Source organism: Myotis yumanensis, unplaced genomic scaffold (assembly GCF_028538775.1).
Source record: "Myotis yumanensis isolate MYYU_CA2020_CCGP unplaced genomic scaffold, mMyoYum1.0.hap1 SCAF_5, whole genome shotgun sequence".
NCBI lineage: Eukaryota > Metazoa > Chordata > Mammalia > Chiroptera > Vespertilionidae > Myotis > Myotis yumanensis.
The window spans coordinates 6,004,173-6,027,311 of NW_027223756.1; the positions used below are offsets into that span (position 1 = coordinate 6,004,173).

The window sequence follows — 23,139 nt, forward strand, 5'->3', positions numbered from 1 at the left end:
TGGGGGGTGGTTTACTACTTTTTTTTTTTTTTTTGCTTTTTTTTTCTTTTGCTTTCAGAACCTTTGGGAAAAAGGACTTTGGTTTCTCAGAGTGTCGTTTTCCTCATTCAAGTCCTCCTCCTCCGGGGACGCGTTTAGAGTTGTCTGTTCTGAGAGAGACAAGCACCTGTGCGCTGACAACAGTCCCTTTGCGTGACGTGAGTCTTTGTCATCGGCGGGGGGGGGGGGGGGGGGGGGGGGCGGGGGGGTTCAAGTCAACAATAAAATCCTTATCGCCCCCCCTCCCTTCCCCCCACAAGAGTTTTGGTTCAGTTTTTGTCTTCTTTGAAACACAATGTACAAAAATAGAGCTTCTTCCTTCTTTTTCATGTAAAAATATTCCTCTGGTGCAGTTCTCTGTGCCTCTAGCCGGGGTGCGTGGGGCGGATGCGCCGGGACCGCTTGGTCACCGTGGTGTACTTGAAGGGCTTCTGCAGCTCCGCCTGCCCCTTGGGGTAGCGCTTCATGAAGTGCACGTCCTGCTGGTTCTCCCGGGTCTTGGGGCCCTTCCGCGGCCGCCCCTTCTTGGTGAAGCCCACGTACCAGCCGGAGTACTTGGCCGACATCAGGGCCGTGTAGTTGTTCTCCAGGACCTTCTCGATGAACACGCACTCCTTACTGGTGCCGTCGGGCTGCGGGGGGGAGAGAGGAGGAGGGGAGGTGAGAACGGCAGGGCGGGTGTGCCGGGCAGCACAGGAGAGAGGGCCTCCCCCAAACTTTGGCCTCAGCAACGTCACGCCCTGGGTGTGTGAAGTGAACGTGTTGTATTGGCCCCTGCTACAATTATGCAACAGGCTCCCGTGATCATCCGGAAGCCCATCCCTCCCCCACTCTCTACCCTGCAGCCAGGAGCCCCCACCTCCACTCGATCAGAACAAGAAACCCAGACGCAGCCAATCAAAACATGATTTCCTGGGACAGGGCCATCCAATCCATGTTCCTCGAGACCCCTGCACGAGCCATGGCTAAAAACATAGGCTGCCGTAAACTCGGGGAACATGTAAGGCTGAAGGGAAGGCAACCATTTGGTCACCACGAGGGGAAATCCTATGGGACAGCAAAGCCAGCATGGAGGAAGCCAAGTCCAGAGGAAGAGAACGAGAGCAACCAAGCCCTGGCCGCATCCTTCAGCTTCTGCACCAGGCTGCCCCTGACGCTCCAGTTACCACGGCGACGTGGGCCAGTTTATCCCATGTCCTCCGAACCACTGAGACTGTGTTCTAGCACCTGCAAGAGGGGGGAGTCCCGGCAGGTGTGCCCGAAACCTGACATGAAGTCAGCTACTCGACTGCCGCTCGACACCACTGTTATCGTTAAAGATCAGTTACATTTTAATGTGGCGTGTGCTGCATTTCCATGTTTGCTGTAAACAGCCTCCCAGAATTAGAGCTTTAGCGTGGCCAGACTCCGGAGCCTGTAGCCTGGCTTCGGAGACGTCTGGCTCCCGAGCAGACGCGTGGCCTCCCTGGGAGACCGTGCGGGGCGAGCAGCACGAGATTCGGACTCAGGAGCTGAGTCAACTCTAAGGCTTCCTTGTGCGACCTCAGGTTGGTTCATTCCGCTCCAAACCTCGGATTCCCGGCCTCACCGAACAGGGACGGGGACCCCTGTGTCATAGGAAAGTGAGGAACGGTGCTCATCTGAGCGTGGCGCACAGTAGGGACTAAATTATGGCTGGAGACCAGGTGGTTCGCTGGTCTGGCTGCCCTCCTGGGGCCTGGCCTGGACAGAAGGTGGTGGGCGGCAGGCTCTGAGTCTCCACCCGAGGCAGCCGAGGTGCTCGAAGTGGGAGAGTGGGAAACACAGAGCTGGAAGCCTGAATTAGCAGCCCGGAGTTTCCAGCGAACATCTCCAAATGCGGGCCGGGCCCACTCCTCGTTACGGACGGATGCCGGGCCAAGTTGGAAGCAGCGCGGCTGGCTGTGCGCGGAGACGGAGGTGCGAGCTCCAGCCTTTTGTTTGAAGTGGAAAACAGGCTGGGGCTTCCAGGAACGTTCACCTTTGAGCGGAGGGCAAGCTTGGGCTCTGCAAAGTGCTGAACTTTGCAGAAAGGGACAGGCAGGGCAAGAAAACATTCTCTGGAGGACGCGATCTTTCGAGGAGGCTGCCGAGCAGGCCGGGGCGGGGCGGGGAGACACACGCAGGACCCAGGAGACAGAAGGGCGGGTTGAGTGGTGAGGGAAGCCAGAGCATATGTGCAAGGGGGTGGGGGGAGATGGGAGTGGTCTCTGGGCTCTGAGTCCCCCATGAATAATTCTGGAAGCTGCCTGTCCAACCTGCGTCCAGGTCCCTTGGCCGGTCTCGATGGAACAGTCAGAGCAAATGAACAAAAGCCACGCCATGCTGCCTCCCCACCCTAGAAAGCCTGCCTGGAACACGGCTTTCGTTCTTCAAGGCTCAGTGCAGTAGCTGCCTCCTCTGGGAAGCCTTCCCTGACTGCCACCTCCCTCCCTGGGTATTTCTGCCTCTTCCTTCAAGATTCCACTCAAGCATCAAGCTGTATTGGATTCACATACTCCATCTTCTAGACGCCCCCCCCCCCCCTTGGCACCCATCCCTCCTCCCACCCCCCACCCAACAGAGCGATTCCATATCTGCCTGCCCATCAGCCCAAGAGCGTCAGGAGGGCGGGACTGCTTCTCGGCTATTCTCATGGCTCAGCACAGGCCGTAACCCCAGACAGGGCTGCCCAGAGCTCTCGTGGTTGAATGGATGTGAGTTCTGCTGGGGAAGACATGGTGGGAGCGACACAGGGAAAGGGTTTCCCTCCGAAAGAAAATAGACTTGGCCTCCTGGATCCCTTGCTAATGTCCCCCAGATAGTCATGAGCTAGGAGAGGCCCCTCCTGGGGATGCAGGGACAGAGCCAGCAGAGGAACAGAGCTCTGTGCCTGGCCCACTCCATCTCCCTACGCATTCATTCAGCATTTATTAATTGTCAACCATAGGCCAGACAGTTCCACATCCATCACTTCATTTAATCCTCTTAACCCACCAAATTAGACTCTGTCTGGTGGAAGGAAACAGAGGCAAAAGGGCTTATTCAAGGCCATGGGGCTTGTAAACGGCAGAGCCGGGATTTGAACCTGCATTTGCCACTGCAGCTCGCTTCTCCTCCGTCCAGTTCCAGACACACCCACAAGGAGAGAAGGCATGGCAGCATGGGCACTGCCATCAAAACACCTCCCCTCCCCAGGCCCACACAGCCACATCAGCATGAAGCAAGCTCTAGGATGTGCAGGGCCCAGCACAGTGCCTGGCACATGTACTCACACACGCCTGGGTTTGCTTAGAGCAGTGGATCTCAACCTTCTGGCCCTTTAAATACAGTTCCTCATGTGGTGACCCAACCATAAAATTATTTTCGTTGCTACTTCATAACTGTCATGTTGCTACTGTTATGAATCGTCATGTAAATATCTGATATGCAGGATGGTCTGAGGCGACCCCTGTGAAAGGGTCGTTCGACCGCCAAAGGGGTCGCGACCCACAGGTTGAGAACCGCTGGCTTAGAGGGTTGGGGAGCTGGGCTTGGGGCTGAAATTCTCAATGCCCCAGAGTTTGGGAGCCCCTGGGAGTGGCCATGGGCCTGTGGTGGTCACATACTCCCACCAGGAACTCAGACACAGATGATGAGACGCCCACTCAGACACAGATGATGAGACGCCCACGCAGCCACACCTGGGCTGGACCTGGCCCCCGCCCCTGATGACCTCTGTGGCCCCGCTGTGGCCTGCTGAGGTTCAGAGACCCCTGTGGCTGGGCTCACCCCAGCAGTGCTGACTCCATTGGCTCAGACAAGGCACATCAGCAGGATTTCGGGGATCTGGAATTTGATCGTCTCCCCCACTGCCACCTCCAGCCTCCTTCTGCCCAAACTGGAGTACCGTTCCTTCCATTTGATGTGAATCCTGATGACGTCATTTGGCCCCTAGACCCAGTCTTATTTGAAACTAGAACAAGCCTCTGGGTGTTTTCAGTTACACAGGCAGAATTTTCCTTTTGTTGCTTAAGGCAGTTTGAATTGGGTTTCAATCACAACCAAAGCAGCCTTCACAGAGATGTGGTGGTGGGCAGGGACCATCCTCCCGCCCCCGCCTCCCCCAGTCTGGGGGCCTATGCTGCCCCAAAAGGGATCACACGGGAGGGGACAGAGGAGGAAAGAAACACCTTTTTTTTTTTTCTCATCTGTCTCCAGAGATGGGGGGGAAAGCCTAGTACATAATGCACCACACTCAACAACTATTTATGGAATGAAAGGAAGCAGACCTCCTGGGCCAGATGGATGTGGGGTCCAGGGGAGGAGAGGAGGGGAGGAGGGGAGGGGCTGCCTGAGCAGGCAGGGGCTCGGGCAGGGCTTGGGCACATGGCTGGTACAAGGCAGCAGAGAGAGCAGCGACAGCCAAGGGCCTGGAGTACCCGAAAGGCTGGGTTAGGGGCCCAATGATGTGCCCAGCTGTGGCCAGGCTGGCACCCAGGGTCAGGACGGCCCAAGAAAGCTGTCCTATTGAGCCATTGCAACGGAGCCGGAGCCCAAGCTGAGGCCCAGGCGCCCACAGGCGAAGGAGTGACTGAGTGATCTGGTTTCCGAGTTTCCGAGGGGAAGGGAACTAACATTTAACAAGTCAATGCCTCGAAGTGCCAGCATCATCATTCCCATTTCACAGGTGAGGACGCTGAGGCTCAGCAAGGTCCGGGCACGTGGACTCCCTGGCCAGATGTGGGTAACGCTGGCTACAGGGTAAGAGGCAATCCTCAGAAAGCAATAACCATACTTCCATTTCTCTGGTGCCCATGCAGACTTTGGGGCAGGTAAATGGAACCCAGATGGGAGGAGTGGAGGTCTGAAGACACTCCCAGGTGAGCAGATGAGCAACAGAGGGCTGTGTGGGGGGCTGTGGGCTCCCAGGTGGGCGGGTGACTGAGGGGTCAGCCAAGCTAGAGGCTGCTGGGGATGAGCCAGGACGCAGGGCAGAGGGAAAGGCAGTCCCAGAAGAGGGCACCGCGTGTACAGAGCCTGAGGGGGTGGAGGCTGGCAGAGCCCTGCCCGTAGCATGTGTCTGAGGTCCGGGAGCCGCCCCAGGGAGTGTGGCCTTTCTCCAGTGGGTGGTGAGGACACAGGGACAGGTTCTGAACTGGGCTGGGCTGGAGGGCAGGGGAGACCGACCCCTGCTGCTTTAGAAAGCTGAGGGTGGGCAGTGGGGACAGGCCTGGCGCTGGAGCCTGAGCTGGAACCTCAGGGAGAGCTGGGGTAAGGTCTGAGGCCAGGCCGGAGGCCGGGCTAGGGAAGGAGGGGAGTGCAGGGCCTGAGGCCTGGCTGGCCAGGGAGTCTGAAGGCAGAACAGCAAACCGCAGCCCTGGGCCCAGGGTTCCCCTGTGGGAGCCAGAGAGAGTGAGGGGGCGCCGAGGCCAACAGGGGGACCTGCCCCTGGCAGAGTCGGGACAGGTGGATTTGGGGGCGCCCTTGGAGCCCCCCAGGCCAGCCCAGAAGACAGAAGCCTGGAAGGAGATGATGGGGAGCCCAGCGAGGGCGGTCCTCCTGGACGTCGCCGAGCTCCCTCGCCTCCAGCTGAACCGTCCCCAATATTAATGACGGGAGAGGGAGAGGGGCAGGAAATCGGAGCCAGCTCCTGTGGAAGCGGTGACTCAGCGGCCAGCCGGCAGGCGGGCGAGGGCGGCGGACGGCCCGAGGGGACGGGGCTGCTCTTTTGACCCCACGAGGGCCCTCCTGGGGTCAAGATGCCGGGAACCGCGCAGACGGGAGGGAGGGGCGCACGGGCACTGGGCATGGCAGCCGCTGCGAACCCCTCCTTCCGAGAGGAAAAGAAAGAAGGCCGAGCTCCCACTGACTGCGAGCAGGTTGGGCCTGGGAGGCGGCCCCAGCGGGCGGGCGGCAGGAGAACAAAGCGCCCCAGCGGGGCCGCCGCCCCTGCCCGGACCCTGCGCTCCCGGGGCCGTGGGCCTCCAGACACGGAAAGTGAATCATTGATTGAAGCCACTAGGCGTCCCTGAGCCGCGATTACTGTTACTCTGTCTGCCCTTTGGGAAGCTGCAGTTGGTGTGGGCGGCGCGGCTGGAATCTCTGCCTCCAAACTGGGCTCCGCATCCCTCCCAGCTCTAGTGAGGGGCCTGGGGCCGGGCCTGGGGCCCCTGTCGCATCTGCGAAGCGGGGATGGCAGGGATCGTTGGGCAGCGCGCCTGCTGGGTGCCTGGCAGAAAGCAGGTGCTCAGTGAAGGGCGCTGCTGGCACCGCTACTATTAACAACGAGCACCATGCCTGGGCTCGGGCCCTGGCCTGTGACCTGTCCCCGGCCACTTGGGTACGGTGGGCAGCAAGAGGGATGAGTGGGGAAATAAAAAACATGGCTTAGGGCTGGGCTGGGCTAGAAGGAGTCAATGGGGGAGGAGGGGGAGGAGGGGGCAATGGAATACTTTCAACAATAAAGGTTTTTTAAATAAATAAATAAATAAATAAATAAATGCATGGCTTATACAAGACTTGGGTAACCCCCAACTAGGTGTAATAAATGTAAATAACCAGCCAGGGCCCTGCCCACAAGCAGGGGACGCCATCCTCCTTGGCATCTGGGTCCACTCTCCACCGCACCCCCATTCCACCTGCAGCAGAAGACCCCCCATTATCCAGGCTGGACACTGGGGGAGGGAGGGTCCCTGCAGGCGGGATCCCACACAGAGGTCCTGCCCGTCACTCCTCCCCTGAACACCCACAGGCCGCGCGTGTGTGCGTCACACACCAGCTCAGCCAGAGAGAAGGGGGGACCCTGAGAAGCGGCATCGGTGGCGGTTCAGAGGCCTGGCACGTGGGTCCACCCGGCCGCACCCCCACCCCTGCCCTAATTTGTTACATGCAGCTCTCTTGCCCGTTCCAAAGTAATAAAATCTCCCTGAAATGCTAGAACCGTGAGGCCCGGCGCTGACGCTGACACGGCGGCTGGGTTCGGGAGCCTGGCGATTGTTAAAACACCGCTGCAGCCCAGCCCTCGGCCGGCCGCCGCTTCCCTGTCCCCAGACAGCAGGTACCTGCAGGCGGGGAGCCCCAGAGCCCCCTCCAGAGGGGACTCACCCCCTCTCCAGCCAGAGCTCCCCATCCCCCAGGAGAGATCGGGGCCCTGCGTTCCCCCCAAAGTCACAGCCTCGGATACTGCGTGAGTGGGGCAGGGAATGGGGTGGGGGTAGGGGGGTAGGACAGATGGTAGGGGGAGTTTCACCCACACTCACCGGGGCCTGTCTCCATCTGGGGCACCATGGCCTTGGCACCCCGTTCCAGCTGCCCAGAGCGGCCAGGGAGGACCCGCCCCAATGCCCGGAATCCCCGGCCATCACTCACCTTCCCCACCAGCTTGCCTTTCCGGTTCATGCACAGGTAGAACTCCGTCTCCTTGCCCTTGATCCGGACTTGACTGCCGAAGGTATCTGTCTCCACTAGGAGCTGGGCTTCGAAAGGCAGAAGCAGAAAAAGGACATGCTTTTTTACCAGGGCAAAGGCTTGGCCTAAAGACTCAGCGGCAGGATCCCTGACCCTGTCCTGGACCCCCACATCCCTGACACCAGGCCTGGGAGAGGCTTCTGCCGCGTCCCCCTCGAGCACCCTCCAGGCAGGGACAGGGAAGCCGTCCCCACCTGCTCCCCACCCCCAGCCTCTCTCGACTCCACTTGGGACCCAGATGGCTCCAGCGAGTGAGGATTCTGCCCCTTGTGGCTAAATACCAGGGTGTCTTCTCCCCTCATCACTCAGCACCCCCAGCCCCTTGGCTCCATTCCCCAAAGCAGGGCAGAGAGCCATACAAATAACCCCACACATCAGCAGTAGCAGTCTCTGGGATAAGGGCACACAAATGCATGTGAGTTCTCACAGCACACACAGGCACATGCATGCACTGCACACACACTGCACACGCACTGCACACGCATGCACACACCCTACCCTGGGGGACGGCAGAGGCTCCTTCCTCCAGGGAAAACATGTGAGTGCCCCCTCCTGCCTCCGCACCTTTGCCACACGACGTGGGGAAGGCCCGGGGAGGGGAGGCCGTCTACAGAATTCCACTTTCCTCAATCAAGGTCATCACCTAACTCCCAGGAGCCCAGACGTCCCAAACAGGACCCATGCCCCCTGGTCCTGAGTAGGAAACCGCACCCTATATCACCAATGCTCCTCAGGGTGGGGGTCTCCAGAGCTGATCCCCCAACACCTTGAAGGTCAAAGGCGAACTGCCCCTTGGTAGGCCTGCTGTGTCCAGACCCCTCCCCGCCCTCTGCCCGTCCATTTTCTCTCCGTACTCCCCGAGCGCTCTCTCCTCTCTGGTCCCGAATCCCCTGCCGCCCCCTCCTTGCCTTCTCTGCCTGTGACCCTCCCATTCTCACCCTCCCATCTCTGACCCTTTGCTTCCCAGCACCTGCCCCTCCCTCAGCCACAAAATTTTAATTTCAGTGACAGGGGACTCGCTTCTCCATAACAAAAATCATAGCCCTCAGTACAGTATCCTTGGAGCCACAAAGAGCGGACCTCAGTGGCCCTAAAATACACGAGGTATGATTTTAATTAAAAAAAATTAAAAATATATACCCTGGTGCCCTGCTGTGAAAATTAAAACCATCTGGAAAGCAGGATTTCCAATAATTAATCTAGCCCTCCTTTGACACCACTACTAATTAAAATATGATACCCCACCTTTCCACGGAAAAAAAGAAGAATTTACATAAAATTTAAAGATCTAACAAGAATTTAGTAATTCTAGAAACAAGGGGGAGGGCACATTCTTCTCTCCACCTTCCCCCATCCCTAGTAAACATCGAGTCAAGAACATTCCCCAACACAGAGATAGGGGTTACAGGCCCCCGCTGCTCCCCCAATTCAAATACCCGATAACTCTCCCTGGAAGCTCGGTCCCTGGGGCCCAGGCCCAAACATGCCAGCAGCCCTGGGCCGGGCTCTCTGCCTCCCTCACAGCTCCTGGGATCGCAGACCCTCCTGGCGATGGGCTGTGGGATCAGGAGGGTCTGCGATCCCAGGAGCTTCGGAAGGAGGCAGCGTGTGTCAGGGAAGGTGGGAGCTTTGGACAGCACAGACCTGAGTCTAAGTCGCTGGCCCAATTGCGTGACCTTGGGCCTCAGTTTCCCCGCCTGTAAAATGGGGGCAAGCATCCCTGATCTTCAATGGTTACTATGAGGACTACCCAGAACGATGCTGCAAAGGGCTGGCGCCTGTCCTCAGGGGCGGGGTGGGGGGAAACTCCGTACCTGTTGTTCAAGGGTCCTAACAACCGCAAAACAAAACTGTTTTCCCAAAAGAAAAACATACGCACATTGTGAAAAGTCAGGTGTGCGTGCGAAAGGGCGGAGGGGGACCACACCTGCCCCCAGCCTGAACTTCCTCAGCGGCCTCGGGGGTCGCCGGCACCCCACACATCAGACAAGGCCTTGGGCTGGGACTCATGGGGTCTGATTCCCTTTCCGGTGTTGCCATCCTGGGCCGTGTGACCTCCACCCCCTCCCTGTGAGCCTCCATTTCCTTACCTGTGCGAGGCAGGGGCTCAACCCCATCCTGACTCTGAGACTGGGGCAGGCTCTAGGACAGGGGCAAGGACGGGCCACTAGGAAGGAGATGAGGCCACAGGGCTGGGGCGCAGCAACCCTAAGTGGCTCCCAGCAGGGGACAGCTCCTACTGCCACCCGATCTGAAGTCACACATCCCCACACGCCTGAGTATTTTGTCCACATTTTACAGTGGAGGGAACTGAGGAGGGCCGACTCCAGGTCTCCTGCCTCCTTCTGCTGGGGCCTGGGCTCCAGGGGAGGACCCCGGCTCAGGGAGACTAGCTCCGAACACAGCCCTCCCCCACTCATCAGCCACGGCCAAGCCCACCGCAGGCAGCCCTGGCCTTTGCAGGAGCATCCGAAGGGCCTGGGGCTGAGGCTGGACTGCACCTCCCTCCCCCCCCCGCCCACCCCCGAAAGCCTAGCCGCCCCCACCCCAGTGTGGGAAGGGTCTGTGCCGGCCGCCGGGCCAGGGGAGCCAGAAGTCTGTTCTCCCCCAACCGCAGCAAGCCATGGACTGGCCTAGACTCCACTGGGCGCGCATGACATAATGAGGAGGGAGCCGGGCCAGAATTATGTAAAGTCTTTAGGGAGTAATAGCAGCAGCAGTTCTCAGAAAGAGAGAGAGAGAAGCGGGGGGGGGGGGGGGGGGGGGGGGGGGGGGGAGACCCCACCCACCCAGGCCAGGTTTTCCCCAGAGCCTGCCTGGTCTTCAGCGTCAACGCCCTTCCCTCCATGACCCAAACCCCAAGCCCAAGGCCCAAGTGCAGCTGGACGAGACCCCTCCTCGCCGCTCAGTTCTGTTCTCAGGCCTGTACCAGGCCAGGCGGGAGGAGGCGATGACATTATCTCACCCCCCTCCTCGTCAGACCTCCTCAGCACCCTGGCAGCCCCTCCAGTCTTCACAATTCAATAGCCTCCTCCCTCTGCCGCTCCTGCCCCTCACCAGTCTCCCCTCCACGCCTCCGCCAGGGGGATCCTTGCTGAAAGGCCCCCGGGGAGTCTCCGACCCACTGAAAATCCAGCCCCTTTACCGGGACCCACAAGGGTGCGTGATCCGGTGCCTGCTGGCCATCCCACCTCCTGCCCCTCCCCACAGCCCTCCAGCCAGCCAGCCCCCTTGCTGCTCCTCTCGAACACACCCCGCACACCGGAGCCTCAGGACCTTTGCACTGGCTGTTCCCTCTCACTGGAGAATGCTTTGCCCAAAGCTTCCCCTAGTGACTTATCGCAAGTGTCACCTACTCAGAGAAGCCTCCTGGCCATGCTGTGTAATGTCTTACTAGCCTCCCCCAGCCAGCACCCCCACCCCCTGCTCCACTGTCCTCAGAGCTCTTCTCCAATTGTCTTATTTGCTACCGTTTTTATTGTCTGTCTTCACCAAAGGTCGCTCCATGCGCGCAGGACCTGACCTGTCTTATTCACCGCTGTGATCTCCATCCAGCACTGGCCCATCCAGGACTCCCAGTAAATGACCAATCAGTCAAGTTGACTAAATGCATCAATTCACTTGAGAGGGAGGGATGAGTAACATGAAGAACATGAGATTCAGGGAGGTGAGAGACTTGCCCCAAGGCACAGCTGGGCAGAGCAGGGCAGAGGTTCGGCCCCTGCTCCCCACGGGTGGGGTCTCTCCCGCCACTCCCTGGTCTCTGAGCTCCCACCTACCCATTCCCAGCCTCGGGGCGACCATCACATATTCTGACTTGCTGTGTGACAAAGGGAAACACCCTGTCCCTCTCTGGGCCAGGGCTAGGTGGCCTGTAAGGCCCTGTTCCGTTCTGCCTCCCTAGGAAGTATCAGTAACTTACATTCATTTAGAATGAATTTAGAGCTTATGATGTGCTGGGCGCTGTTCTAACAACCTACCATGCCTTGTCTCACTTAATCCTCACAACCATCCCATGAGGTTAGAACTATTATTATCATCCCCATTTTACAGGTCCGAAAACTGAGTCCCAAGGTCACACAGTGATGCAGTTCAAACCCAGGCAGGACTCAAACCCAGGCTGACCAACCCAGAAGTCTTGGTCTCAGCCCATCTACCCACCCCTCGCTGCTCCCCAACACCAGTCCCTTTCCTGGGGGACGAGTGCGTGGACACCAAAGGTGGGCAGCGAAGGTCTTCGCCGTGACCTCGCTTTCTGAGGGCAGAGAAGCCCACAGAGCCAAAGGTCAGGGCCCATCCCTCCCAGCTCCACTTCCAAATGCCCTTGAGGGAGGAGGGGTCCCCCGAGGGTCACCTTCAAGCTGATACTGGAAGGTGGGGAGCCCTCAGGAGCACCCAAGGCTCAAACCACAGCGAGAGGGGCAGAAATGCCAGATCTGGTCAGGGGAGTGAGTACGGGATAGGGGACCCCGTGACCCAGGCCCCTGAAAGGAAACGGAGCCAGTCTCAGCAGACTCTGCACAGAGCGGGAGCCCGGCACCTGCCTATGGCTGGGGGCCAGGAGCTCCCAGGCTGCAGCATCCAGAGAGGAAAGCAGAAAAGGGAAAAGAGTGGGAGAAAAAGGAACTGGCCAGAAAGCCCTTTCTATAAACACACGCTGTCTCCCCCCGCCCCACGCCACCCCCGTTTCTCCGAAGTGGATGGCGTAACAATGGTAATTTTTTAAATAGCAGCTAATACTTACTTAAGCATTTACCCTCTGCTGGGCTCTGTGCTTGGAGTCTGACTGTGGAATGTCTCACTAGCTACTCACAACCTTAAGAGGGATGCCCTGTTATGTCCCTTTTACAAATGAAAAAACTGAGGCACTGAGCAGTTAAGTTCCTTGCCAGAGTCACACAGTAGGGCCAGGATTTGAACACAGGCAGAGTATTAACTCCAGAGCTAGTCTGAGACAGGCAGAGTTCGAGGTAGGCAGAGGGGGACAGAGCAGCGGCAGGCCTGTGATGGCCCAGAACAGAGAAGGGACATTGATTGGTTGGGTGATGGATTGGCTGATCCCACCGTGATTCCCTAGCGGGAATCTCTGGTCTGAAGCCTTTGGTTTGAAGGGAGAAGCAGAGGGACATGTACAAAGAGAGACACGGGAAAACAGGACCCAGCGAGGGGGAGCCGGAACGGGTTTCTTCCCACCTCCACCTGCCAAGCCTCCGCGTAAACCCCAAGACCCGTGAGCACCCCGGGGGAGCCGGGAGCCAGGAGAGGCACGTGGGCCGGCGCAGGGCGGCCGGCAGCAGGCTGGCCGCTACCTCCTAATGCTGACGGAGCTGCTGGCCGCTCTCCAGGTGTCGCCCTGCAGCGAGGAGCTGTCCTTGCCACAAAGGCACCGGGAGGGCCTAGGAATCAGGCTCCCTTCCTCCGCGCTGCAAGGGGGCCGGGTCGGGAGGAAGGGAGAGGGCCGGGGGCAGGGGCGAAGGGGTCCTTTCTGGAGATGTTTCAGCATCGCACGCGATGGCCGTTCTCCAGAGGTGCCCATGGCTCTCCTTCTCCCCAAGTCCCCGAGGAGGCTGGCGGCCACGTGGGCTCGCCGGGGAGGAAGAGGGGAAGAATCAATAGGATTGATCCGGGGCTATATATCATCCTCACTGTGGCTCTAATTGGCCGTTTCAGCTGTGGAGTCAGCGAGGTGTGGGTGGCCACTCCTCTGGGGACAGAATTCGTGGGACATGAGCTCAGAGGGCACGGGTTTAGACTGAGAATCAGTGCCCCTCCCAGCTGGGAGAGCCCCGAGGGGAAGCTGGCTATGCTGCACAGTAAGAAGCTGACTGGCCGGCAGGACCTACTGTGCGCGGGGCACTTGCCCTGGGGGAGCCTTGCCCTCAGCACTCCCGGAAGCACACGTGAGCCATCCGTGCACTGGCTCGGGCATTGATTGGGCACCTGTTTATGGCTGGCTCTGTGCCTGGGGACACAGCAGTGGACAAAACAGACAAAAACCCTGCCCTGAGTGAGTGTGCATTGTAACAGGAGAGGCGGAGAGTGATAACTAAACAGATAGCAGAACGCCAGGCAGCGGAAGTGCTAGCACGAGAAATGTTCCCGGGCGGGGACGGGGGAGGCGCTCTCTGCAAGGGGACAGCTGAACAGGAGCCACGAGGTGTCTGGAGAGGAGCGTTCTCCGGCCCAGGGGGCAGCCAGCACAAAGGCTCCCAGCTGGGAACGCACAGCACATCCAAGAGCCGCAGAATGGAGCGGAGAGCCTGGGGTGGGAGCGGCCACCACGAGCCAGGCTGCCCTGACCTGGATGCATTCGAAGTGAGAGGAGAGCCTTTGGGAGCAGCGACCGTCTTGCATTTGGCTTCGTGTGGAGGGTGAGCACTGGGCGTCGGGCTCAGAGAGCGGGGTCTCGGCTGCCTCAGCCACACCAGCCAGCCCACAGGTGACGGGGACTGGAGCAGGCCCTGCCACTCTCATCACCAGCTCAGCAGAAGCCCCGGCCCTCCCCACATATCTTCCCGCAGAGCCACATAAACCAGCCCCATTTCACAGCTCAGAAAACCGAGTCCCAGGGCACACAGTGACGGAGTTCAAACCCAGGCAGGACTCAAACCCAGGCTGACCAACCCAGAAGTCTTGGTCTCAGCCCATCTACCCACCCCTCGCTCCTCCCCAACACCAGTCCCTTTCCTGGGGAACGAGTGCGTGGACACCAAAGGTGGGCAGCGAAGGTCTTTGCCGTGACCTCACTTCCTGAGGGCAGAGAAGCCCACAGAGCCAAAGGTCAGGGCCCATCCCTCCCAGCTCCACTTCCAAATGCCCTTGAGGGAGGAGGGGTCCCCCGAGGGTCACCTTCAAGCTGATACTGGAAGATGGGGAGCCCTCAGGAGCACCCAAGGCTCAAACCACAGCGAGAGGGGCAGAAATGGCCAGATCTGGTCAGGGGAGTGAGTACGGGATAGGGGACCCCGTGACCCAGGCTCTTGAAAGGAAAATCCACGGAGCCAGGGGCACGGGGAGACCCTCTTGCAGGACGGCATTTTGCGGGTGCCCCGCCGACTCCCCTCAGATGTCACCAGACTGCTCACTGCCCTGAAGCAGGCCGAGAGCGCCTGGGCAGGGCACCCCGGGGTGCGCCTGCACCCCGTGCCCGCCCACGGAGTCTAGCATGGGATCTGAGGTCCGGAGTGTGCGTGGGGATGCCAGATTCCAGGCATGAATAGGATCCTGTTCGTGCTTGATCTTCACTGAAACTCCCAGGCTGGGCTCCAACCGGGTACGAATGCGAGTCTGATGGCATCACTCGCTCCACGGGGCCGGGCCCTGAGATGGAGCCAGCAATTTCCTGAACCACCCGGGGTTCCCTGACCAGGGACTACTGGCTGCCCCTCCCCCACAGGTAGGGCAGGCCCCCGACACAGCTCCGTCCTCCTGGCGTGGCTTGGCCACATAAATCACCCTCTCAATAATATTGGTATTGATTATCTAGATTGGAAGCCTCAATTGGCTCCATTGTCTCGCTTCCTTTTCTGGGGTTCACAGATGGGGTCCCATCCCCCCATCTGTGTCTCTAATGCGACATTTAAATGGAGTGGCCTCAGTGCCAGCAAGGCCCCGTGCTGCCCTGGGTGCTGGGGGGGTGGGAAGGGAGCGAAGCGCATATTCCTGGAGAGGGACTTATTAACGCCCGAGTTCATGGAGCCGGAGAAGCGGCCAAGATGGGCTGGGCCCCAGACCCTCCACGTGCAGGACCAGAACCACCTGAGCCTGGTGAGAAAAGCTGGGCCCGGGCCCCCAGACCCACTGAGCCAACATCACACTGAGCGAGAGCCCTCGGTGACTCCCACGCGGTCACTGCTCTCGCCACCCTGGTCATGTCCAGGAGGGAAGCTGAGGCCCAGAGAGGCCAAGGGCTTGCCTGAGGGCACACAGCAGTGAGACTCCCCGGGTCTCTAGTTGGGGCAGAGGAAACATGGGGGCCAGTGGCTTCTGGAGTGAAGGGCCTGCTATTTGCACAGGCGCCTCTCCCTCCCGAGTTCCTGCCTCCTGTCTCAGGGTGTGGACAGATGGTTCAGACCAAAGTCTGTCCCCGCTGTGCTCTCCCAGCCTGGAGGGGCCAGCCAGAGCTGGGGGCACTCCCCAGGAGGGCACCTCCCTCCCGCCCGGGCCAGCCAGCTGCCCCTTCCCTGGCAGCAACTGGACAGCAGCTCCCAGGGAAAAGCGCCACCTGGGTCTGCCCAGCACAGCCAGACGTCCGGGGGGGGCACGGAGGGACGGAGGCCCCACAGAGGCAGCAGCAGAGGGCCTGGGAGCGGTGGGGACCAGGGGCGCGAGCTGGGGTCCAGGGAAGGAGGCCGAAAGGACAGAGATGGTAGGGAGGGGGCAGGCAGAGAGGACCAGACACAGAGGGGGAGGGATGAAGAGCAGGAGGGAGGGAGAAGGACCCAGAGGAGAGAGACCTGGGTGAGAGGAGAAGCAGCCAGACGGAGACAGGAAGGAGGGAAAGAGGGAGGAAGGGGAAGGGAGCAGGAAAGAGTGATGGGCAGGGAGCGGGAGGGAGGCAGCTGGCCTGGAGAAGCCGAGCCAGGGTGGCCCAGCCCTGCCCGGCCTGGCCTGGCCCAGCCCCCAGGGGCGGTGCAGCTGCCACACTAGGGCCCTACCACGGGGTCAGTCCTGCCCTGGGGCTGAGGGAAAATAAATGGTGTCCAAGATAAAAGGTCCGAGAAAGTATTTGTCTTGTTGTCACATCTTGACTGCAATGGGCAGGGGCCGGTGGGGCATCATCCCAGAAAAAAGCCGGGGCTGGCAGGCCCCCAGCACACACACGAGACCCGGCCCTGGCCCCAGCCCCGGCCCCAGCCTCAGCTACCCCAGCCCCAGACCCCACCTTCCCGGCCTAACAGCTCCCAGAACCTGGCCTGAGAAGGCAGGAATGGTGGGGCATGGTCAGTATTTGCTCAGCCTCTATCCCCAAAGCCCCTCCAAGCGCTGGGAAGTTGGCTCCTGTCCGTGTCACTCACTGCGGAGGGTCTCTGTGGGCTGGGGGCTTGGGCAGAGAAGGGAGCCAGGGTGTCTTACTCCTCCCAGCCCGTCTGCAAAGGCAGGTGATGGTTCCCAAACACCGAATTCCAGGGTCAAGGCCAGGTTAAGAGGACGGTGGCCCAAGGTCCTGTCCCTGTGCCTCGCAGGTACGCAAGCTCAAGCACACACACGCACACACGCACACACTCACACACACGCACACACACACACGCACACTCACACACACGCACACACACACACGCGCACACACACTCACACACCAGGCTGTTTCTCACCACCCCCAGCATCCAAAAGCATTTCCCAGAGGCTCGCTCCCCTCTGAGCCTGAGAACCTAGGGCTGGTGAGCAATGCCGTGGGGAACAGCCGCGGGCTCTAGGCCATCCACTGTGGGCCACTGATGGGGCTTTACCAGCAAAGGCACTTTTTATTCCCCTCTTCCGTTAGTCCTCCCAACGAGGCTCTCAGGGACGCACCCCCGCATCCCCATGTCACAGACGAGGACACTGAGGCCCAGCAAGGCTCCGTGTCAGGGGCAAGATCACACAGCCAAGGCCGGGCAGAGCTGGCATTTGACCCTGAGGTCTCTGAGGTGGGGCAGCGTGTGCACGCTGGGGCAGGAGGGGTTGGCACCTACCATACTTGTCCCCGTCCTCGCCACGGGCGCTGATCCTGCGGCCCAAGACCTGGATGTGCTTCCCGCTGGTCCGGCTGTAGAGCTGGTACAGCCGCAGCTGCTTACGGCTCACATCGTCCCGAGCCCGCGTCTGGTTCTCCACGTGGATCCGGAAGTCCACGTTCTCCTCGGCCGCCAGCACCTGGGCAGGGCAAGGAGCGATGGTGAGACCCTTGGAAGTCCGGGGTCCCCTGCAGGCCAGGGCCTCCTCTATGCCAGCTCTGGGCCAGGCCTCAGCGCACACGCACAGCTGCCCGATGCCACCCCCATCTCCCACATGAGGCAGCGAGGTGAGGCAAGCTGCCCCAGGTGGCCATGCCAGGAAGCGGCGAAGATAAGAATCAGGCCCAGGTCTGTTTGAAACAAAGCTCGCTATCTTCCCAACACAGCCTCACATCAGAGCAAGAAGTGCCGAACGAAGGAACAGAGGTTTCTCTTTCGACCTTGGGCACACAATTTGCTTGGTCTCAGATTCCAGAGCCCCTGCTCCGGCCACATCCCAGGGGGCTGTGAGGATATGGAGATGGAGCGGGATGGGGAGCATATGACTGCTGTCCGGGTCCTTGTCGGGGAGGAGGGAGGCCTGACAAGTCTCGTCTCATCCCGGAAAGAATGGGCCAGATCACGTCACTTCTGCCCGGAGCCTGATGCTGAGGGAGCCCCTCCCATGCCCTGAGGGTCCTCATGCTCCCCAGGCCACCAAGCATTTCCCCACATCCCGTCTTCTGCTGGAGAAGCCTTTGCTCTGCATCGCCATCACAACGCCCTGTATCCCTGGAGCTTTAGTTCATGTCTGACCACATCCTCCATGAAGCCGCCTCTGGCGACGCCAACACTTACTCTCCAGCCTCCCTTCGCCAACACAGCCTCTCACCTGCACAACTTGCTCCCACATCCTCGCGGGCTCCTGCTCCCACCCTTGCCCCCTGGTTGTCTATCCTCCAGCAAACCCAGTCGCCTCGCCTCCCTCGTGTGATCCTCCCCCGATGCTCTCCAGGGCCTCCCATCACATTTAGATGAAGTCCCCACCCCGACTGCCTTCATCTCCTATCACCCCCTCTCCACCAGTTCCACGGGCTGCCACTTCACACCTCAGAGCATGTCAAACACAGAGTGCACACCTGCCCCAGGGCCTTTGCACTGGCTCCTCCCACTGCTTTCAGGCTTTCCCCAGATTTTCACGTTCTGGCCTCCCTCCTTCCTTTGGGTCTCTGCTCAAATGTCACATCCTGACTGCTTTTCTGATGCCAGGCCCCACTCTGTCACTATCCGTCTCTCAACCACGCTTTGTTTTTCTTTCTAACATTTATCAACCTGCCATAACATCTCTTTGTCTGGTTTTTGTCTGTCCTCCCCGAGCAGACTGGCAGCACCGGGAAGGCTGAAATGCTCCCTTTGTCGTTGGCTGCTCTATCCCCAGCATGTATAGCACAGTAGAAACTCAAACATTTGTTGAATGAATGAAAAAAGAAATGAACAAATTAACATTGAAAAGATCTGAGTCCTGTCATTCCATTTAACATTAAATTGGGTTTTTCTATGGCCTGCTAATGGCGCGCCTGCCCTAACTCATCTTAACCAGAAAGCTGAACAGTTCTTAAAGTTCCAGGTTTATTCCCATTTAAGCACACAGGACCTCAGCCCGCTCAGCCCACAGCAGAGCTCTTGGGGCCTGGGCTGCCGCTACATCAGCCCTCAGCTGTGAGCGGCCAGATCAGGGACCGTGTTTCCCTCATGGCTACACCCCACGCCCAGCCCGGGGCCTCTGTCCCCCAGCTGACCTGCACATCATCCTCCACCCCAGCCGGGACCCCCAGGCACTTCCGCGGGACCACATCATTTAATCCTCACTGCCATCCTCTGATTGGATGGGTTAACCCACATTACAGATGAGGAAACGGAGGCTCCAAAGCTGAATTGACGAGGTCACAGAGCAGGCAATGGCGGCCCAGACCTCGTGGCCCCAAAGCCCAGCTTTCAGCCCCGTCTTGCTGCCCCCCGCCCCCACCGGCCCCCCCTTTCCTGGGCCCGACCAGGGCCATCAGAAGCAGGACCGAGGTTCAAAACCCAGGGCGTGCCGCTCCCTAGCTAAGGGACCCCAGGCACGTTACTAACCTCACTGGGCCTGTACCCTCGCCTCTAAAACAAGGGTGCTGGCCCTAAACGCATGAAGTCCTAGCACAGTGCCGGCTGCAGAGTAGGTCTCGGTAGGAAACGACTGGGAGAAGGTCAGGCAGCCCTCAAACGGCTCCCCGGGAAGCCCGCCAACAGAAGCCTCTTGCGGCGCAAGCAGATCACAGGCCCTGTCCCTAAGGAGGCACTTCTGAGGCACAGATACAATTTGCGAAGGTACTGCTGCCTTTGGTCGTCTGGACAACCCTGTGACGTGAGGATGCTTAACACGGCCATTTAACACATGGAGAAACTGAGGCTCAGAAAGGGTAAGTCGATTGCTCTGACTCACAGTCTGGCGACGCGGAGCCTGGCCGCTGGCCCACCGAGCGTGCACACCCTTCCCTCCACCACCCTCATCGCCAGCTCCCCCGCCCCCTCTTCTCCCCGCTCCCCACCACCATCCACAGCCAGGACCCCATCGTGTACATCCTGATGCTCACAGAGGGAGCCTCCGCCCCCCTGGTGGGCGTGTGTCCTAAGACCTCCCACCCGTGGCCCTCAACCTTCCCGAGGTGGCCTGGCCCTGGCCCCTCCCCCAGGGGCAGGCGTCCGGCCTCCCTCCCTGTCCTCCAAGCGTCCTCCTGCTCACAGGAGACCTTATCGACCAGAGGTCAAACCAATCTCCTCACCCCGGGCCCCGAGGGGAGCTGCCCTGCCAGAGCCAGCCTCCCATTACCGATTTTCTCCCTGGCGCGCTGGACGGAGACGGGCGGTGACCCGGGGTCAGCAGGCACTATCCGGTGGCCCTGCCCCAGGATGTGGGAGGGATAATCCATCTTGCCCAGCTTCCACCATTCAAGCCACACTCTGTGGCCCCATCCATCCCCAGGGGGGCAGCGGGGGTGGCCTCTGACACGGAAACACGCCGTCCTCCCGAAAAGGCAGGAGGCCCCTGGGCTTCTGGGGAAGACCTCGGGGGGCTCCAGGCCTTTTCGGGGGGAGGGGAGGGCTGTGTCCTCTGCCCAGGGCACCCTGCCCTCTCTGCACACCTGACCCCTACCCTCAGGTGCCTCGGCCGGAAGCCCTTCCTGCCCGCCCACCCCAGGCCGGGTTGGGGCCTCCGGACGGGACTGTAATGGCTTATTGTCCCCAGCGCCCAGCTGGTCTGGGCCATCCTGGATCTCTGGCTCTGCCCCCAGGAGGCGCCCCGCAAATACATGCTCAACGACTGTGGCTGGGACCAGGGAAACCTGGCGGCCAAATCAGCCCACCGCTCACCACCCAGCAGGCAGAGGCCCAACGCAGGGACCCCAGGGGGGTGAAAGCCATCAGCTGCTAGCTTTCCTCGGCTGAGAAGCCTTTAGACAGGGAACCTTATCTGAGCCCCTCAGCCACCCATGGAGGGGGGCACCCGTGAGAGCCCACTGCACAGATGGGACCTCGGCGGCAGCTCTCCAGGCCACAGAGCTCCCAGGTCTGCCCGCGGGGCTCACACAAGCAGCCGACTCAGGAACCATCTCCCCGCCTTTCCTGCGAGCTGGGAGGCAGGTCACCTGGCCCCGCTGCTTAAGAGGCGGCCTGTCTCCCGGGTCTTCCTAGAACAGTCAGCGCTGCTCTCTGCCCGGGACACCCCTCCAGGTGGGGGGTTAACTATTGACTCCCTGACCCAGGGCTGCCCAGGAGCAACAAGAACCCCACAGGTCCAACTCTCCCCCCAGCTCTGCCCGCAGGCTCCCACAGGACAGGGTGCGAGTGGGACTGGGCTACCCCTCCACCGCAGCCTCACCCTCGGCAGCCCAGCTCCCTAAGGCACAAGCAGGCTGTTTCCCTGCTCCGAGCTCCGCCCGCCCGAACCACCCACAGGCGCGTCCCCAGGTGGGAACGATCTTTGTCATCGAGCCCCTGCCTACCTCCCAAGCCTCCTCTCTGAGGCTCCTGTGGGAGGGGGGACCTTCTATGGGATAAAAAGAGGCTGGGGTGAGCCCCCAGCCCAGTGCAGCTCCCAGACATCAACCCAGGTCCCCCTCCCACAAGGGCAACAGCCGCCACAGCTCCCCGGGGGGATTTCGGCCTCGCCCACCCACTCGCAGCTTTGAAGGCACATCTGGGGGCTTCCTGTCTCTTCCCGGGCCACAGACCCACCTCCCACGGACACCTGCCCCATCCCACATCACCTTCCTGCACACACAACACAAACACACCACACACGCCAACGACCCACAGCCAGCACCGACCGCAGGTGGTGTCCTGCTAGCTTCCTTTGGCACCTGTAGCATGTTATGTACCTAACTTAGAACCTGGCCCACCCCAACTCACCCACTGTTTTGATTTCTGTGGCCCTCCGTTTTCTCACTAGCGGCACGGGAATTGTTCACAGTATTTCTCTCAGGAAAAAAGTATACTAATAGCAATAGCCACAGCCTCTTCCCTTCTTTGGTTTGATTTTCTAAACAGCCTACTTACTGAGCACGTCCTCTGTGTTAAGAACCACGTTAATGATCCTACGTCATCCCCAGAGCGGCCCTGGGACCTGGTATGATTATTGTCCCCATTTTACAGATGAGGAAACTGAGGCCTCGTCCAAAGTCAGAACTGGTGAGAACAGGAATCCAGATTCAAATCCAGCTCCCCCTCTGTCTGTTCTAGAAACCAGCTCTCACCACCTCCCCCTCGCCGGCTTATATCTCCTTCTCCCCTCACCCACCCCTCTCTCCTAAGCAGGACAGCAGTTGGTTCTGGCCACAAGCCATTGCTGGGGCAGGGACTGGCTGAAGGCCTTGGGCTCACTCCCCAACCCAAGAGAGCAGGGTGGGGTCAGACTGCCCCTCCTGCCCAGGTCCCCATCCTTGAGGCCGCATACAAGCCAGCCGTGCCCCTGTCTCCAGGCAGCCTGCCCAGAAAAGGGAGGGTCTCCCTGGTCCCAGGAGGGGCAGCCCACAGACTTCCGGCCACACTCCACCACCGCCAGCCTCCTTCAGTGGCAGCAGCCTGTGCCAGCCGTGCCCAAGCCTTCTCCAAATTCTAGATTCGAACCTGAGGCCTGCACCCCATACTCCAGAAGTGGTCCCTGATAGAGTCAGCCCCACTCGCCACCCCAAAATGCAGCTCCCCAAACTCTTCCTCGAGAGCGAGCGGCCTGGAGCCGGCGCCGGAGCTGCTGCCAGCCCCAGGGCTCCGTGGATTATTATTATCGTGGAGAGCGAGACTGACGCTGGCTCTCACTCAGTGGGCGCTTGCTCAGTGCCAGGCCCAAGCTAAGCACTTTCCAGGCACCGTCTCCTTCCTCCTTGCATGACCTGGGCAGGTCTGATGATTGCCATTCCCGGGACAAAGGGAGACCGACAGGCCAAGGGACTTGCCCGAGCCATACGGAGAGTGACAGAGCCAAGATCTGAGCCCATCACTGGCTCTAGAGCCCCCAAATTTCTCCCAGCTGGCACCCCCAGACAGAAAGAAGAGGAGGAAGGCCAGGCCCGCCCCTGAATCTGCGCTTGGCTCAGCTCGATGCCCACACCCACTGCTCAGCCCCAGGCTTCTCCCCCCTCTCCTGTTACACTCCCCACACCCAGCCCAGCCCGGCAGTGATCCCGCAAAGGGCCCTTCCCCACCCCCAGCCTGGCCATTAAGCTCCCAGGGCTATCAATGTATTGATTGGCAGGGCTGAGCCATCAGCATGGGGGTGGGGGGTGCTGCCACCCAAGGCAGCTGACCGGAGCTCCCTCTCCCCATACATCAGCCTTCTCGGTACAGATCATCAATATGGGTGCTGCTGGCAGTCAGCTCTAGAGCCAGCCTGGGGGAGGGGCAGGACACCCACAGACCCCTG

At 60.1% G+C, this 23,139-nt stretch overlaps 1 protein-coding gene across 1 annotated transcript in view; it reads right to left on the reverse strand.

Annotated features, from left to right (window-relative positions):
- Positions 1-246: 246 nt before the first annotated feature.
- The window catches only part of FGF18 (fibroblast growth factor 18), a 31,309-nt gene continuing 8,416 nt past the window's right edge, over positions 247-23,139 (reverse strand). The window contains exons 3-5 of the mRNA XM_070417075.1: positions 17,160-17,340; positions 7,387-7,493; positions 247-671 (exon numbers count right to left, since the gene is read on the reverse strand). Of these exons, the coding sequence (XP_070273176.1) occupies positions 405-671; positions 7,387-7,493; positions 17,160-17,340 (555 nt within the window). The 3' untranslated portion in view covers positions 247-404. The remainder of the gene's footprint in view (positions 672-7,386; positions 7,494-17,159; positions 17,341-23,139) is intronic.